Genomic DNA, 17,416 nt, shown 5'->3' with positions numbered 1-17,416 from the left:
ACCCTATCTGAAAAATAGTAAAGCCAAAAAAGGGCTGGGGGGATGACTCAAGTGGTAGAGAGCCTGCCTAGGAAGCATGAGGCCCTTAGCTCAAATCCCAGTACCACCAAAAAACAAAAACAAACAAACAAACACTAAAGTAAAGAAAGATTCAAAAAAAGATGAACCATAAAAGGAAGTTCTGGTTTTTGCCTAACTTCTTTGTAAGGCTGCAGTATGGTCGTCCCTGCTCTGCAAGCTATGCAGTGCTGCCCAGGGGAGACAAAGAGAAAGGTGTCTAAAAGTCAGCCAAGAAAGACAAAGACCCTGTGAACAAACCTAGGGGTGAGGCCAAAAGGAAGTAACCCAAAGGCAAGTTTGGGACAAGCTCAGTATTGACAAAGCTGCCTATGACAGACTCCCAACTCTGCACTTACAACCCCAGTGGTGGCTTCTGGGAGAGTGAGGATCACGGTTCCTTGGCCAGAGCAGCCCTTAGTAAGGGTCTCATCAAACTGGGTTCCAAACAGAGCTTAGTGATTTATACCAGAAGTGCCAAGGGTGGAGTTTCCTGGCTGCTGGTGAAGATGCATAAGTAGAACTAGCCAGTTATACATTTGGAAAAAGAAAACTTTGTTAAATTTTTTAAAAGGAAGCACTACTAGTTCCTAAATATGGTAATATAATTAGTATGCTAAAAATTTAAGGTTATACTCCATAAATTTGCTTGGCTAATCTTAGAATGCTTACAATGGTTTTCAAAAATGTTTGGAACTATTTGATATCTAAATTTATCCTCTCTGTATTAAACTTAAATTCTGAAAGAGGTTTCCCAGTAGAATTTCCTGAAAGAGACAGCTTGAAATTAAGGTGCTGGTCATACTACTTGTCTTAATCTTCTTCTTAATATTCAGTCTTCTTAATTGAAAATCTCTGGCTATGAAGGTGAAACAAATTGTGCTTTTTATTTTAACTATTGTTAAATACATGGTTTCACCAATTTTTCTATAGGCTCATTTGTTTAAATTCATTATTGCCTATATGACTATGTAGGAAATTTACTTGTTTCCTTTAATATGTGGAAGAGTAGGGTCGGGGATGTAGCTCTGTGGTAGAGCCCTCGCCTGCCATACACAAGGCCCTGGGTTCAATCCCCAGCAACAAGAGAAAACAAACATGAAAGATAGTTGCCACGAAATAGAGATCAAGCAGATTTTAGGAATAACATTGTTTCTTCAAGTTTTCAATCATTAATTTCAAAATATATTTTATACCACTTTGTATATTGATTATGTTATTTACTATGTTTTTAAAAACAGTTGGGAAGTATATAAGATAAAAATTTCACTCACATCCATCCAATTTTGTAAGATAGTGATAAATACCATAAACAGTTTCCTGTATCAATTTGAGTTTCATTAATAGCACAAACTAACTCTTTAGAAACTGGATCCCAAATCAGGAAGATAAATGTTATAATCTTATATCTCTCTATATAAAATCATATTTCTGTATTTCAGAAGTTCCTAAGTATATGGTTTATCAATGGGAATGTTCTAATTAGTAATCAGAGGAAGCCATCAAGCTCTCCCTTACTCAACTGCCTGACTCATACCTCACCAACCTGGTTCCCCTCTCTCTGTTTTGGAGAGGCCTTCTCCTAGACCACCCCTCCCCTGCTGCCCTGTCTGACTTGTTCCATGCCATCTCTCTTTCTCCAGCAGCTGCCACTTTGGACTCCTAATTGATACCTGCATGTCAGTTTATAGACGTACTCATGTCTGTTCTACCCTAAAAAGGTTTACACCTGACCCTTTCCTGTCTAGTTACTGCTTAGTCTGTGATAATAGTAAGCCAACAATCAACATTTGTTAGAGGAGTAAGTGAATAAATGTTTTATGTACAATACATGGGGAAAGAACTGTAATATCATTATTGAAAATTAATTTTGCACATTTCTGAAATTTTTACTGTAATATCTAGGAGAAAATTTGTTCCTAATCAATAGCTATAAATTTGCCATACAAATACTATTATTTTAAGAACCAGTATTTTTATTGAAGTGTATCTTGCTTTTAGGTTTATATCTGGTTGGATCAACCTATGACTGCTTTAAATGTTTTCAAACAAGGCTTAGATAAGTTTCCAGGAGAAGTAACCCTGCTTTGTGGAATTGCCAGGATCTATGAGGTGAGATTCATAGTATTTTTAAAACTGATGCACAATTGAGGTTATGCACTTCTTAAATAAGCTTATAGTGCCTCAGGGTCCCAGCAAGGAGAACAGTCTTACAAAATTGTGATTGTTGGCCTGTGATCCACCAGTAGAATGAGAGATTTCGCTGTATGTGTTTAGTCAAACTAAATTTTTATTATGAAGTATTTCCTACACATAAAAGAGTATAGCCAATGGGACAAGATAGGGACTTAATTTATTTTCCCTGTATAGGTAGCCTGTCATCAGTGCATTTATTGATCCTTTCCTAAAGTCTATAACATCAAGTATTGGTTTTTTCCCATTTCTGATGAATATACTTTGGGGCTTCCTATTCTGTTCCATTGGTCTGTTTGTTGAACCTTGAGCTAAGATTATACCAGCTTAATTTCTATAGTTTTATAATAACATTTGGTAGGGTTTATCTTCATCAAGAGTATCTTTGTTATTTTATTCATTCTTAAAATTTTTAGATTCAGTTTGTCAAATTCCATGAAAAGTTCCATTGAGTTATCTTCCCTGCTGCCTAATTACTACAGTTGTTTTACAATAATTCCTGAAATTAGATTGGGCAAATTCTACCACCTTGTTTTTCTTCTTCACAGTTGGCAATTTCGACTCTTTTTGTTCTTCCATATTGATTTTAGGATTGACCCATCAAGAGCCTTTACAAACCTGATAGGCATATTGATTGGCATTACGTTAAATATATGAATGATGAGGGTAGGCCAGTGAGTTGCCTTTCTTCTCATTCTCAGGCATGGAACTCTTCATTCATGGACACAGCATATTGTTGTGCTCACAGCTAAGCTTTATTAGAGCAAAAGATGCAAAACAAACTCGGTAAAAAGAAAAGTAAGAGGAAGCCAGGTGCAAGCTTCCAAGAGTGTTTTCCCAGTGGAAAACACTGCTGCTTCTTCCAGAAGCAAAATGTGACACCTTATGAGAAGTGTTGTTTGCCAGGGACACTCGTTAGAGACTCCGTGTCCAGGTTACTGTTGGGGGATGGTCATAGAGATACCCTCTGTCTGTCACGTGCCAGAATTCCAGACTCCCACAAGTAAACATGCTCTGCACAGACCACACTGTTGCATGACCAGTTTAGGTATAGCTAGCCACTCTTGTCATTGAGCAAAGTCTGTATCAGTATAGGGAAGCAGCTGAGTTCCCCAGTACAGGACTAAGAACATCCATCTTAGGCCTGCTGTGTTAACTCTTGCTGTAACTATGAACTGAATCCTTTTAAATTTCTTTTGTATTTTCTTCTAATTCTGGTGAATAGGAATGCATTACTTTTTAAAAGCTGATTTGATATTAGCCACTTTAAATTTTTAAAGATATTGTCTATAGATTCTCTCGGATACCTTTTGGTAAATAAAATCATCATTATCTGCAAATATGGTTTCATTTCTTCAGTTGTTTTTTCACTTTAAAATATATTATAGCCTGACAGCGGTGGTTCACACCTGTAATACTAGCTACTCTGGAGGCACAGATCAAGGAAGATCAAGGTTTGAGCCCAGCCTGGGACAAAAGTGAGACCCTATCTCAAAAACACCCAAAAATGTCTGGCAGAGTGGCTCAAGTGGTAGAGCTCCTGCCTAGTAAGTGTGAGGTCCTGAGTTCGAACCACAGTTCTGCCAAAATACATATATATGTATGTATACACACACACACATTATATTACTTAGGACTTTTAATACAATATTTGATAAACATATCTCTGTTTTCTTTAAATCCCTTGAAAATGTGAGGTTTGATATTGAAAATTATTCTTCTAACAAGGAATAGAAGATATTTACAGTTCTGCATCTACATGATTGTCTGTGAATGATTTTTATTTTCTTTTTTATATTCTTTGTATTCTCCAGATCTTCCATAAGCATTACTTCTTAAATTAAAAAAAAATTAATTTTCTAGAAAATGTGTTTCCCTTATGAATTTGATAAATGCATATTTATGCATGACTTTGATCAATCAACACAAATACTCTTGGTATTTTTCTACGCTTACTTATTGTGACACTAAGCACAATACGAATAAACCTTTCATCATGACACTTAGAAAGGAAATGATAGAATGACAATTAGAACCAGTGGAGTTCATGCTGGCTTCAGTGGTTACTATCCTTGTGCAGCTATCCTCTTGGTCCTTCAGGCTCTGCCTTCCTCACTTCTCAGTGCTTTTTTGCCTTGCTCTTAGGCAAGAACTGCTAGCAGAAATTGCTAGAGAAGGATTATATCTTTAATATGTGCCTGCTGTTTAGATGAATTCCTTCCAAGTCTCTGTTATAGTCTTGTAGCTATAGCCAGGATAGGGATTGGCTCTGAGCAGATTGTATATTTGTTTGTTAACAGGTTCTTTCTATGTAGCTCAGGTTGGCCTCCAACTTGCAGTCCTCTTGCCTCCACTTCCAAGTGCTGGGATTACATGCATATACCAACATGCCCTGCTTTTGGAGCATTCCTTATTCCTTTCACTGTTGAGCTGAGTATGCACTTGCAGGGAGAAAGACATGGAAAGGAAAGCAGCCTAGCTGCAGGGACTGTATGCTATGCACAGGTAGGCTGATCAAGGACTAAGCACAAATTTGGAATTATTCGATGTAGTACTTCCCCCTTGAATTTACATAATTAATTTCCTTCTCCCAAAGCTTACCACATCAAAGTTAGATTTCCAGCAGATTCTTTTGAACTTTAAGATTACTAAGTTTGGTCCTTACAACTGCAGCCTGCACTGTGTTTGCTTTTAAGGATTTTCATTATGTATATCATGCTTTTCTCTGGAGGGACTCTCCTCTGTTATGTTCTTTTCTTTTTATTTATCACTTTCATTTTGGTATTGTATTCTTAAATGTTTCCTCCTTTAAAGTGATCATATTGTACTTTCTTTTTAAGTGTCTGTACTTTTGGTACAGACACTTAAGATTATTTATCTTTGTTAATTTTTTTTTGGTTTTTATTTTTTTGAAGTATTTCATTTGAAATAGAGGCTCTTGGTTTAGATGTTCTTTATTTGAAATTATGACATTCCATTCTAGTGGTTCTTAAACTTTACTATATATGAAAATTACCATGGGTGTGTGTTCAAAGTTTGCATTCCCCCCACCCCAACATACACACACTCTTCCTTCTCAATCAGAAGTCCTAGAAGGAAAGACTTGGGACTTGTAAATTTTTAATAAGTTCACAGGGTGATTCTGAGGCACAACAGAATTTTAGAACCACTGCAACATTTACTTAAGTTATGTGCAATTTTACTTTAAAGACTTAAAATTAAGTATAGTTTGTATTTGCATTTGTTCAAAAAGTAGCTACTAGAAAAATCATTTATATGACATCAAATTTATTATATATTTCAAGTAACAGTTATGTAACTTGAAAATGTTATTATAAATCTACATTAATAAAATCTCTTCTAGAACTAGTATAATTTAAACAATTCTGAGCAGGAACAAGTTTAAGGACCAAATTAGAGTTCACATATGTTCACACATATGAAAACGTAATAAGGGTTTCTTATTAAGCGAAATGAACTATTAGATTATTAAATATTTTATTAAATATTTTAAAAGTACTTCTAATGAGTAATGATTTCTTATATAAAAGATTCCACTACTGCAAGATTTATAAGAATTAAAAGAGTTAAAAATTTCAAAAGATGAAACCATGATATTTTCAGAAGAAAACATAGTAGATTATTTGCATACATGGAATGAGGAAGATCTTTTTAAACATGATACAAAGTCAGAAAGCCATAATAGGAAAGGTTAATAAATTTGAGAACATAAAAGTTAAATTTCCTATTTAGTAAAAACATAGCTTTAAATAAAACTAGACCACAGCAAAGGTAAAATTATCAAACAGGCAAAGTACCTGCCATAGTTCAGACAGATAAGACTGCTTTTAATTTCCTCAGTCTAAATATGCCAGGCAAGTGCTCTACCACTGAGCCACATTCCCGCTCCCCAGCTGCATTCTGACACCATCACCACCCTTTCATGCTTAGGGCTTGGTGACACCCATCTGGGGGAACTCAATTGGACCATCTGTACTTTTTCTCAAAACCAAAGTTTATAAACATGGGATCTTCCTGGTTTTTAATTAAAGGCAATGTCAGTTCAGGGTCATTTTATTTGGACTAAGAAAGTTGAGTCACATCTCAGTCTCCAGCTCTCCTGGTCCAGGAGGGCAGCCAGCACTGCTGGTGGTTTGAATGTGCCTCCCAGAGTTCATGTGTTGGGAATGGAAATTAGGCCCTGAGGGCTGTGCCCTCACAGATGCCTTCAGGAGAGTTGCTTGCTTATCACAGGAATGGGTTCCTGATAAAAGGGCAGGATGGGATGAGGTGGAGAGGGGAAGTAATGAAGTTTTGTTCATATAAAGACACAAATACAGTTATTTGTGTTTTAGCCATAAACAGAATCATTTTATACACTCTAATACTCAGTTTATTCTTTCCTTCTCAGTGTTATTCATTAACTTTCTGACAAAAACAGAATTGGAGCATTGTGGCTTTAGACTTGGGGTCGAAAGGACTTGTTAGTCTTCGGTCTCCGAATTAGACTGACCCACTCTGTGGCAGAAAAGATGTATTTCCTACTCCAGTCAGGAGACCCTGATATTTTTAATTTAAAAAAATCATGTTAACATGTAATAGTTTTGTTATATGTTACTTATTATCTGTTATTTAGAAAGAGTTAATAAAAGTTTTAAATGTCTCAGTTCAGTTTCTATTATTAATAGATATAACCTATATAAACAAAACTTAGTTGGAATTCTCATCAGTTTTAAAGAGTGTAAAGGAATCTTGAGACCAAAAAGTTTGAGAACCTTCATTGTAGTAGAAACAGTAGCAGTTAAGGAAAATTTGAAAGTTGTTTAATTCTTATTTATTAATTTTTCAGTATCTGGAAGCACTTAAAGGGCTAAGAAAAGGCATACCACGTGTATCTTTCTCTCAAAGGATGTACCAAATTTCATGGATTCCAAAAACATTTTTTTCATCATTTGAATATCTCTGAAATTAGGACACATCTTACAATAGGTGACCTCAATGACCAAGTGGCAGTTGTATAGTTGTCATAGTCTCATGCTTACATGAAAACTTGATAATTATTCTTGGTACCATGATGAACTTGGTAATTATATCTGGTTACTGCCTATAAGCTTTTGTTCAAGCCTTCTGGTTAGAGCAAGATACACAGCATCAGCAGAGCAGTTCAGTAGCCTAGAAGAGATCCTGGAGACAGTCATGGAGCATGGTTATAAGAAATGCTACAAGTGGATTTTAAATGCTCTCACCACAAAGAAGCGAGAAGTGTATGAGGTGACAGATATGTTTATTAGTCTGATTCGTTCATTCTGCAATGTGAACATGTATCAAAGCATCACATTGTACCCCATAAACATATGCAAGAATTAGTTGTCAATAAAAATTAAATAAAAAAAGAAAAGCTAGATCACTAATGTATAGGACAGTATTGTGTGGTAAAACCTAGGCATGGATGACAAAATCAAAAGGGGACCCATATGCGATATTCAATTTGTTTTGCATACAATCTTTATATAAAAGTACATGAAAGAATGACCTGTGTTACGATCTAGGTCTATTTAAGTCCATTAGTGAGTATTAAATTTGAAGAATCTGTGTTAAAAAAAAATTGTGTAGTGCATCTTATAATTGGTGGAATCACTTAGATTTGATAAAATATAACTAAAATCTAACAAAAAAATGAGTCCTTATATGATAGGAACAAGTGTGTGAGTCACAATAAATGTAATGTCATTTGAAAGGCAGAAGAGTACTGTGTGAAGTGAGGGCATAGGGAAATCTTCATAAAGGATGAGGAGCCTGAACTTAGCCTTGAAGATGGATTTGAGAGATGTAGCATTCATTAATGATATTAGATGAGTCAGGTGCGGTGGTGTGCTCCTGTCATCCTCTCAGCTATTCAGGAGGCTGAGGTAGGAGGATGGCTTGAGCCCAGGTGTTCAAGATGAGCCAGGGCCACACAGTGAGATCCTCATCTCAAAAAAAAAAAAAGCTAGCGGAATTTACTAATGATTTCCAGTGTGTTAATTTCCTTCAGTTTTTAATTGTGTGTGCATTTCTGAATTTGGTATGGGTTGCCATTGTTTCTTTCCGTGGTCTCTCTGCTATCATTTCCTCCTTATTTTGGTACATCTTGTTTTAGCAGCCAAGTTATTCTTTAAAAATGAAGACATATTATGATTATTTTGCTCTTCTGCTTTTCATTCTCTACAGACTATCAACTTAGAAAAAAATCTGAAGCTCTTCTCATGGCCAACCAAGGCCCTGGCACTTCTGTCTCCTCTGTACCGTTCTCTGTTCCCAGTCTCATGTGCCTCTGTGTGGTTCTTCTAAATGATTTATCCTAGGCTCATAGGTTTGCTAGTCTCTGCCTAGAGTGAGCTTCCTGCATGAATGCTCAGGTCTTGATTCCTCACTTCATTTAGATCTCTGTTCTAATAGCTCTTCCTTCAAGGTGACCACCCTTTCAGAAGTAGCCTCCTCCCTCCTTCCCTCTCTCTCTCTCTCTTACCCTGCTCTGTTTTTCTTCATATCACTCACCCTTGCCTGACATTATGTTACAGTTATTGATTTGTTTGTCTTCTCTACCAGATATAATCTCCCATCTTTTTGTTCATATTTTTTTCTCTACCGCCTAGAATAGAGTGTGGCACATAGCACACTCTAAATGAATATTTGTTGAGTGAACTTAAATTGATCAGAAACAAATAACTTCTTGTTCATTGTTAATAAAGTGTTGCTCTTCTGTCTTGGAGAATAGGAAATGGATTTTTATTCAAAAGCAGCTGAACACTATGAAAAAGTTTTAAAACAAGATAATACTCATGTGGAAGCTATCGCATACATTGGGAGTCACCACTTTTACTCTGACCAACCAGAAATAGCTCTCCGGTTTTACAGGTGTGCTTTACAGTCAATGTATAGGACTGTTTTCCTGTGAAAAGTTGGTGAAATAATAACAACGATGGAATGAAAATGTAGATAGAAAAATAATGTATAGATCTTGGGTATATGAATCTAAAAATCACAGCACTCAAGATGTTTTATGAGCTTTAATTGACATCTGGTAATTTGGAAATGCACAGGTTTTGTCATCCTGCAGAAACATACCTGGATGATTGAGTTTTTAACTTGCTGCATAAGTTAGCCCTTTTATTAACAAACAATACTTGCTAGTTGCTATTATTTTAATAGCAAGTATTCAGTAGCTTAATAGTTCCTTAAAACCGTCTCCATTATATTGCTAAAGGCAAAGCTCTTGAGACTGAAATAGTGAAGAGATTTGCAAAGAGCAGTTGGCCCTGTGTTTTGAACATCCATGAAGGCTTGAAACAAGATCAACTGTTTTGTGAAGTATTGTGACCTCTTTTTTGCCAGATACTTTTTCAGAGTCTAAGTAAATTATGTTCAGTGGTTCTCTTTTGATGTATACTTATTTTATTCTACATCTGGCTTCTAAATTATTTTTTAAATTAAGATTTCAGCCCTTGGGTAATATGCAAGAGTTGACTGACAGCCCAGAAGAGTTCTTTCCAAATATATGTTGGAAACAGAAAATACATAAATGCTGTCCAGTGCACGTGCAGCTGACTTTACTCCACCCCTAAAGTGGGTCATGAGTTTCTCACTGCAGTGGGGCTGGATTTTCATTGGTGCATTTGAACTCTCATGTCTTTTGTCCCTTGGGGTTTATGATGCCTACAGGCAAAATGAGGCTCTAGAGCTCTTAAGTGGTGGTGGAAACTCACTGGGCGTCAGTAGACACAGCTTAACCGCAAAGTACAGGTAGCCAGAAACAGGATCAACTCCGCTGAAAGCTGAGCAATGAACATAATCACAGTCCTCAAATTAGCTTGAGTCTTAGGAACTTACCTGTGGGCACAGAAGCTTTATAAAACTAAACCAGTGGGCTGTACTTTAGTGACCATTTCTTAGTTTTGTTCTTTAACAAAGTTTTTTTGAGAAACAACTGTTTCTGACATTTCCTGTGACTAGTTATAAAAAATAAACTTTTGTATTTGCTTTAAAGATGTATTTGCTCACTGTACAGTTTGTATTTATATTCATTGGGGGTGTTAAAAATTATTAAAATGGATTGATTTCTAACTCCATAAAAGTATGTCTTAACATTTATAAAGTTGATCTGACACCAAAATTTGTGCTTTTCTTTTTTAAAAGGCGACTCTTGCAGATGGGCATTTATAACTGCCAGCTTTTCAACAATCTGGGGCTGTGTTGCTTCTTTGCCCAGCAGTATGATATGACTCTGACCTCATTTGAACGCGCCCTTTCTCTGGCTGAAAATGAAGAAGAGTCAGCTGAGGTCTGGTACAACTTGGGGCACATAGCTGTGGTATGTGGTTTTTTGATATAATTTCTATTACAAAAAAGGTAACCATAAGTTTATTTGAAATATTTTTCAAGTGTTGTAAATCCAGGTGGCAATTCAGAGATCTCAGAGTCACTGTAGGTCACTTTCTGTCCCCAAGTTAAATCCACTTAATAGAATTCATACTGGACCCCAATTATCGATACCCAGTCCTTTTTCTGTGTAGTAGAAAATATTGAAATGAGACAGGAGATGTCGGGAGGAAGCCTATGAATCTGTGTGTGCAAATGTGTGTTTTTCTTTTTAGGGGATAGGAGATACGAACTTGGCCCATCAGTGCTTAGGGCTGGCTCTGGTCAACAACAACTACCATGCTCATGCCTACAACAACCTGGCTGTGCTGGAGATGCGGAAGGGCCACGTTGAACAGGTCAGGGAACCAATGGTGGCACTGTGCACAGTCTGCTTTCTTCAAAGGACAGCTGCCACATGTGGCTGTCATCATGTTTTATAATTTTAAAATGAGCTTTAGAATTGGCAGATCTGGGTTTGAAGCCCACCTCTGTCATGTATTTTCTATGTGACCTTGGGCAAGTTACTATGCCGTTCTGAGTCCAGAACAGAAGATTTGATTTTACTGGGACAATATACACCTGCCAGGTCTTCCCTGCCTTAAGTGAATTGTCCCATCATTCACCATCCACCATCCACCATCTAGCTGCTCCTGTCAAAATCCTGGGGACTACCCTCAAAACCTCTCTTGTCTCCTTACTACCCCTGACCCTTCCAAACCCACATCGTATTCAGCAGACCCTGCAGCAGTCTTACCTCTTCTGTCACATCCTGAACCTGACCACTGATCGCTTTTCTCTACCCTGCTGTCATCTCATGCCTAGACTACTCAATCCAAGAGTTCCTTTTCCCCACTGACACCAGCAAGTAAGTATCCTCTGTGATACATAATCCTCAGAATAGCCTAAGGGATATATATATATAACAATTATTTATTACTGCTTGCTTAAAATCCTTCAGGGCCTTCCATTTGTATTTGGACTAAAACCCAGGCTTCCAACCATAGCTGGTGAAGCCCTCCATAGTCTGCCTTCTTCTCAGACCACATCCTATAGCAATCCCTGTTTCCCACTGACTCCAAGGCACATTCGCTGCCTCGCTGCTCCTAAGATATGCTGTGCTCAGTCTTTCTTTAGGGCCTTTGGAATGTTCTTCCCTCAGATCTTGCAATGACAAGTTCCTTTTTTTGTCATTCAGGGCTTAGATGCCACCTCCTCAGAAAGGCCATCTTGAACACCAGTCCATAAGAAGCTCTTGGAGCCTAGCACATCTCCTGCTTCTCTCCCCACCCCCCAAAATGTCTTATTTTGGCAAACATTGTCAAATTGATGTGTAGAAATGCAGAATGTCAGTTGCTTGAGAGTAGGGAACTAACTGTTAATGTAACTGCTATATTCTCAGCATCAGAAACAGTGCCTGAAACACAACAAGGGGATTGGACTATGAGCACATGATAAAAGCGAGAGCACACAAGGGAGGGGTGAGGATAGGTAAGACACCTAAAAAACTAGCTAGCATTTGTTGCCCTTAATGCAGAGAAACTAAAGCAGATACCTTAAAGCAACTGAGGCCAATAGGAAAAGGGGACCAGGTACTAGAGAAAAGATTAGATCAAAAAGAATTAACCTAGAAGGTAACACCCACGCACAGGAAATCAATGTGAGTCAACTCCCTGTATAGCTATCCTTATCTCAACCAGCAAAACCCTTGTTCCTTCCTATTATTGCTTATACTCTCTCTTCAACAAAATTAGAAATAAGGGCAAAATAGTTTCTGCTGGGTATTGAGGGGGGGAGCGGGAGGGGGTGGAGTGGGTGGTAAGGGAGGGGGTGGGGGCAGGGGGGAGAAATGAACCAAGCCTTGTATGCACATATGAATAATAAAAGAAAAATGAAAAAAAAAAAAAAAAAGAAAAAAGAAACAGTGCCTGGCACATGGCAAGGGCTCGTCAACATTTCCAGAATAAATGGGCGATCTATAAAGTACAGTAATAATAGTACCTGCCTGGAGGGGTTTTTGAGAGATTAGATCAGGCAAAGCACTCGGCATAGTGGACGGGTAGTATTGAGCCCATGGTAGCTGCTTAATAAATTACTCTTATTAACCACTTAGCAAACAGTTTCAAGTGCTACATATAGTCCTTTAGTGGTAATTAGTGCCATTTGAGAGGTGAAGAAATTGAGACTTGGGGGAGGGTAAGTGACTTCACCCAAGGTCATAGCCATGGTGAACAGGATGAACTTGGCCTTCAAAGGGCAGTGATAGATAACCTTTTAGCAAAACAAGCATGGAAACCTAACTTTAATTCAAATTATCCTAAACTAATAAGGTGGGTCTGTATTCTGAGATGGGCACTTGTTTTGTTAAGGAACTTTACTGTGTTCACGTGAAGAAAGCAATTTCGTAATTGTCTCTGTTCTCAGATTGGTGGTTTTCTTTCCTTCCTACTCATTATAGTTTCCTTGGATACAATTGATTTGACGTATGTTGGTGAAAGGTTTTATACTAACCTCATTTTATTATTAAAAAATAGTATCCACCATCCTCTATGAACTGATACCCACTTATTTTCCATTAAAAAATAAAGATAGATGAATTTGTCCTCAGAGTCATGGATCCAAGCTTGGATTTAGCTACAAGTTGGAGGGCTGTCCAGCGCTGGTTGTGTAGAGTTAATGCTCATAACGAAGCATGTCCAAGCAGCTCATGCCACTCTGTGGCCTCTGTGATACACGACCCTTCAGACTCTTAAGGGACAAAAAAGTAATGTGAATTTTGTGATTTGAGTACTTTAGAGAACAGAAAGCTTGTCATTTGCTGACCACTTAGAAACTGGTCAGCAGTATAATAAAAGCTTGTCCACTGTAATCCAACACAGAACTTTGGACTTTGAAATTTATTATGTTTCTTGGTAGTTTTTTGTTGTTGTCGTTATATTAGGGAACAGATCATGAGAGCCTGTTAAATCAGTCACTGATAACAAAAACTAGATTAAGAAGATATTCGTTACATTTATATTTTAAGTTGTATATTATACTGAAATATAAACTTTATAAGACAGTGGTTCTCAAATAACTTTAAATCTACTCTAAATTTTCAATTCTTTATTTTTCTCTGTCTTTTGAAGTATTTATTATAAACATAATTTTGGTAAGATATCAGTAGTTGATTGTTCAGTGGAAGTCCTTGTATTTTATGAAGAATGTTATCTGTATGTATCACAGGATCATATTTATTAAGGTCCTATGCTAGACAGAATTCTTTCACCAAGACAATCACATATTCAGTCCTGATACTTGCTCATATGCCTTTGGTTTTCTGTTTCTACAGGCAAGCGCACTCTTACAAACTGCATCATCTCTAGCACCCTGTTTGTATGAACCTCATTTTAATTTTGCAACATTATCTGATAAGGTATTCTCTTTCTTTTTAAATTTATCATCCAATCTATTTATCATACTTTCTTGTTTAAATAATACAATTCTAACCTTATCTTTCAGAACAGAAGACTGATTTTTGCAATCTAAAAGAAATGACTTTAAAACTCTTGTCACATACACAAACATCTTCACTTCAAGGGACAGTTTAATAAATTCTATCATACATATTGGCTCAACACCGTTACAAATTACAGAAGAAATCTTTTATGTTATAAAATATGACATTGAGTCATTGAAGAGATTTTCATAAAGTAATTCCTGATGTGGAAAGGATTTGTACCTGGCTTTTACAGAAAGGAAATTCTGCATATTATGTATAGATCTGATTGTCACCCAATCTCTGGAATGGTTGCTATAGAATCAGAGGTATTAGTAAAAGCTATTTCAGTTAGGAGTAATGTGGGGGAAGTACAGTGTTAACACTGTATTGCAAATCAGCTGAAAGGAATTCTTTTAATGAGATAAAAAGAAACAAAAGATATCTTATAGCTGACTTTTATTTGGAAACCTCCCTTTAACATGGAAGGTGAATCTAACTTGAAGACAAGGAAATAGCTAAAAATGTTTGTAACGTAAGTAGGAGTCTTTATTGACCAAAAACATAAAAATCTGTTACATTGATACCATGAATATAAAGCTGTCTACACTTTTGCTTCTGTTTTGAGAATAGAGAAGTTACAGTTGTTTTGAGCAGTCAGTGCGTACCAGTGACTGCCCTGCAGGCTCTGGATACCTTTCCTAGTGCTCAGTGATTTCATTGATTGAGCCTCTACTGTACACGAGGTCCTGTTGTCAGCTTAGAGGACGTAGCAGTGAGTAAAACAGACAGACAAACTCCTAGTTTATGAAGCTTTCACTCCAGTGGAACTCAAGGCTTACAGAATTTAAAAGACACACCTAGAATCTGAGTGTGGTGGTGTACATCTAAACTCCAGAATGTAGGAGAATGCAGGAGGCCGAGGCAGGAGGTTCACAAGTTCAAGGACAGCCTGGGCTAGATAGCATGCCCCCTGGATAGCAATGCAGATTCTGAACTCACACCCAGCTCTAATGATGCTTGTGTGTTTTCCTCTGCCCTGTGCTGCTACTTGGGTAGTTGAGCCACAAAGAAGGCACATGTGCTTTCTTTCAGGAAGATCAACACACCTTACAGTCCATAACTAAATGAGGCATTTCTTTTAGCAAAAGATTACATGTCCATAAAAGAAAATAGCATGTTAAAAAGATTGTTAGGATTTTAAAAAAGAAACTATTTATGTTTTTAATACATATATATATTACCAAAAAACACTAGTTGAATTTTTCAACACCAGTTGGAAAAGAAATCTTTTTTTGTGTGTGTACACATACTAAAAGCTCTGTCTTTTTAGAAATGCATACACGAATCAAGGAGTATTCAGTTCAATTCTGATAACATTTGTAGTTTTCTTTGGCCTGTAGGTTAACACAGAGTTCACTGAAAATCAGAAACACCTTATATAAACTTTAAAACCAGATATCCTCAGATTATTGTGTTAGTACCACTTAAAATTTACCAAAGCATATTGTTATATCTTAAATATAATAGCTTTTACTTCAGTTTCGTGTCTGAAAGATAATACCTAATCAAATGCCCTTGTGCCACATTACAGATAGTTTTCCAAAGTTATGCAGAGCCAGCTGCTTGGAAGTGCAAATGTCACTATATTATTGTCAGTGAGAGGGAAAGAATGCACAGGTTTCTGAATTCACAGACAGCTGTAATGGGGCAAAAGTACCTATATAATTGGTCGTCTCATTTTTTCATGTATTTTTCATGATACAATTATAGTCTAGGTGGGAGAATTCTAGACTGTAAGCAGCACTAATCAGTGTCCCTTTATGAACCTTTTGGGTTTCTGCAGCCTGCAGATAGTGTCTTTCTTTTCACTTCTTACTCATTTTTCCTGGTCTCACTCTGTTCTTATTTGGTATTTCTTACAGATTGGAGATCTACAGAGGAGCTATGTTGCTGCTCAGAAGTCGAAAGAAGCATTTCCTAATCATGTGGATACACAACATTTAATTAAACAATTACGGCAGCATTTTGCTATGCTCTGATTATTCCTTAGACCTAATATGTTCTTATGAAGGGATTATACGAAGGGAAAAGTAGTATGTGTGTTTACATCCAGAATAAATTGTTTTACAGACCTGGTGAAGGTGTCATGAAGTTTAAATCAGAGTGTGTGTTTGTGTGTGTGTGCGTGTGTGTGTGTGTGTGTGTGTGTGTGTGTGTGTGTGTATAAATTGTTTTTGAGGCAGGATCTCTTACTGTGTAGCCCACACTGGCCTTGAACTTGTGATCTTCCTGCCTCATCCTTCTGAGTGCCGGGATTACAGATGTGCACCACCATTCCTGACTGATTTAAGCATTTCTAAGTAGATAGTGAAAACTTCTAACAGTATATGTTTGTTTATTATTAGATGTTTGTTTATAATATTTACCATTTAATGAATTTCCTCAAATTTTTATAAATGTACCTTTTAAAAAGCTCATAAGGATTAGTCATCATATAACTTGAAGTCTGAAATCTGCCTTTAAAATCATTTTTATGACTAATAGTATGTGTATCTTAACTAGAGACTATTTAGAACTTAAAATTACTATTTCAAACTAATTTTATCAGGTACTTTGTGGCTATTATTAGGCTTTAAAATAAATTAATATGTAAAAACACTATCATTTTGTCATTTTTCATGTCTTTATTTCATCCATCTCAGGTGGTACAAGTTTTTCACAAGCCTAGTAACCTCATAAATCAAGTAATTATTTTAATTTTACTTCAAATGATGTGCCACCAATTTTTTTTCTTGAAAAAGGAAAGGACAGGACGTCACATTGTTAAATTAAGAACACATTACTAAAATAAGAACATCAAGTTTAGAAATAAGATGTACTATAAGATGTGAAGGTAGAGGATATAAGGATGTGCATTGAAAGTTGTTGAAAAACAGGGGAGAGAGGTAAAGAAGTAAGGGAGAGTACTCGAATGGATTGAACAGACCAAAGTCAAGCACACGCACAGAGGGCATACACTGAGACACCCCTCTGAATGTCAACTTAAATATCAGTAACCTCTTGCAATTGCTTTAAGTGGGGTGGGGAGGGGGCCAAGGGGAGAGATGAAGGGGGCAGTGTAAATGATGTACAATGTAATTCTAACCAGAATTGTCACTATGAATCCCCCCTATATAGTGAATATTTCCTAATACAAAGTTTATGTAAAAAAAAAAAGCCACAGGCTACGTGTGTCACCTGTGGTCAGCCCCAAGGAAGGCCATTTCCCACCACCATGCTGACGTCCTG

The 17,416-nt window shown here is 36.9% G+C and overlaps 1 protein-coding gene across 3 annotated transcripts in view; it reads left to right on the top strand.

Annotated features, from left to right (window-relative positions):
* Ttc8 (tetratricopeptide repeat domain 8) overlaps positions 1-16,792 on the top strand; it is a 53,712-nt gene extending 36,920 nt beyond the window's left edge. For all 3 annotated transcript variants that reach the window (XM_020155121.2, XM_074067356.1, XM_074067357.1), the window contains 6 exons: positions 2,059-2,169; positions 9,008-9,147; positions 10,426-10,600; positions 10,884-11,006; positions 13,979-14,062; positions 16,051-16,792. In XM_020155121.2, the coding sequence (XP_020010710.2) occupies positions 2,059-2,169; positions 9,008-9,147; positions 10,426-10,600; positions 10,884-11,006; positions 13,979-14,062; positions 16,051-16,167 (750 nt within the window). In that variant the 3' untranslated portion in view covers positions 16,168-16,792. The remainder of the gene's footprint in view (positions 1-2,058; positions 2,170-9,007; positions 9,148-10,425; positions 10,601-10,883; positions 11,007-13,978; positions 14,063-16,050) is intronic.
* Positions 16,793-17,416: the final 624 nt, after the last annotated feature.

Source organism: Castor canadensis, chromosome 3, assembly GCF_047511655.1.
Source record: "Castor canadensis chromosome 3, mCasCan1.hap1v2, whole genome shotgun sequence".
Classification (NCBI taxonomy): domain Eukaryota; kingdom Metazoa; phylum Chordata; class Mammalia; order Rodentia; family Castoridae; genus Castor; species Castor canadensis.
The sequence above is the reverse complement of the archived record's forward strand: the minus strand, read 5'-3'. Positions and strand labels throughout refer to the sequence as shown.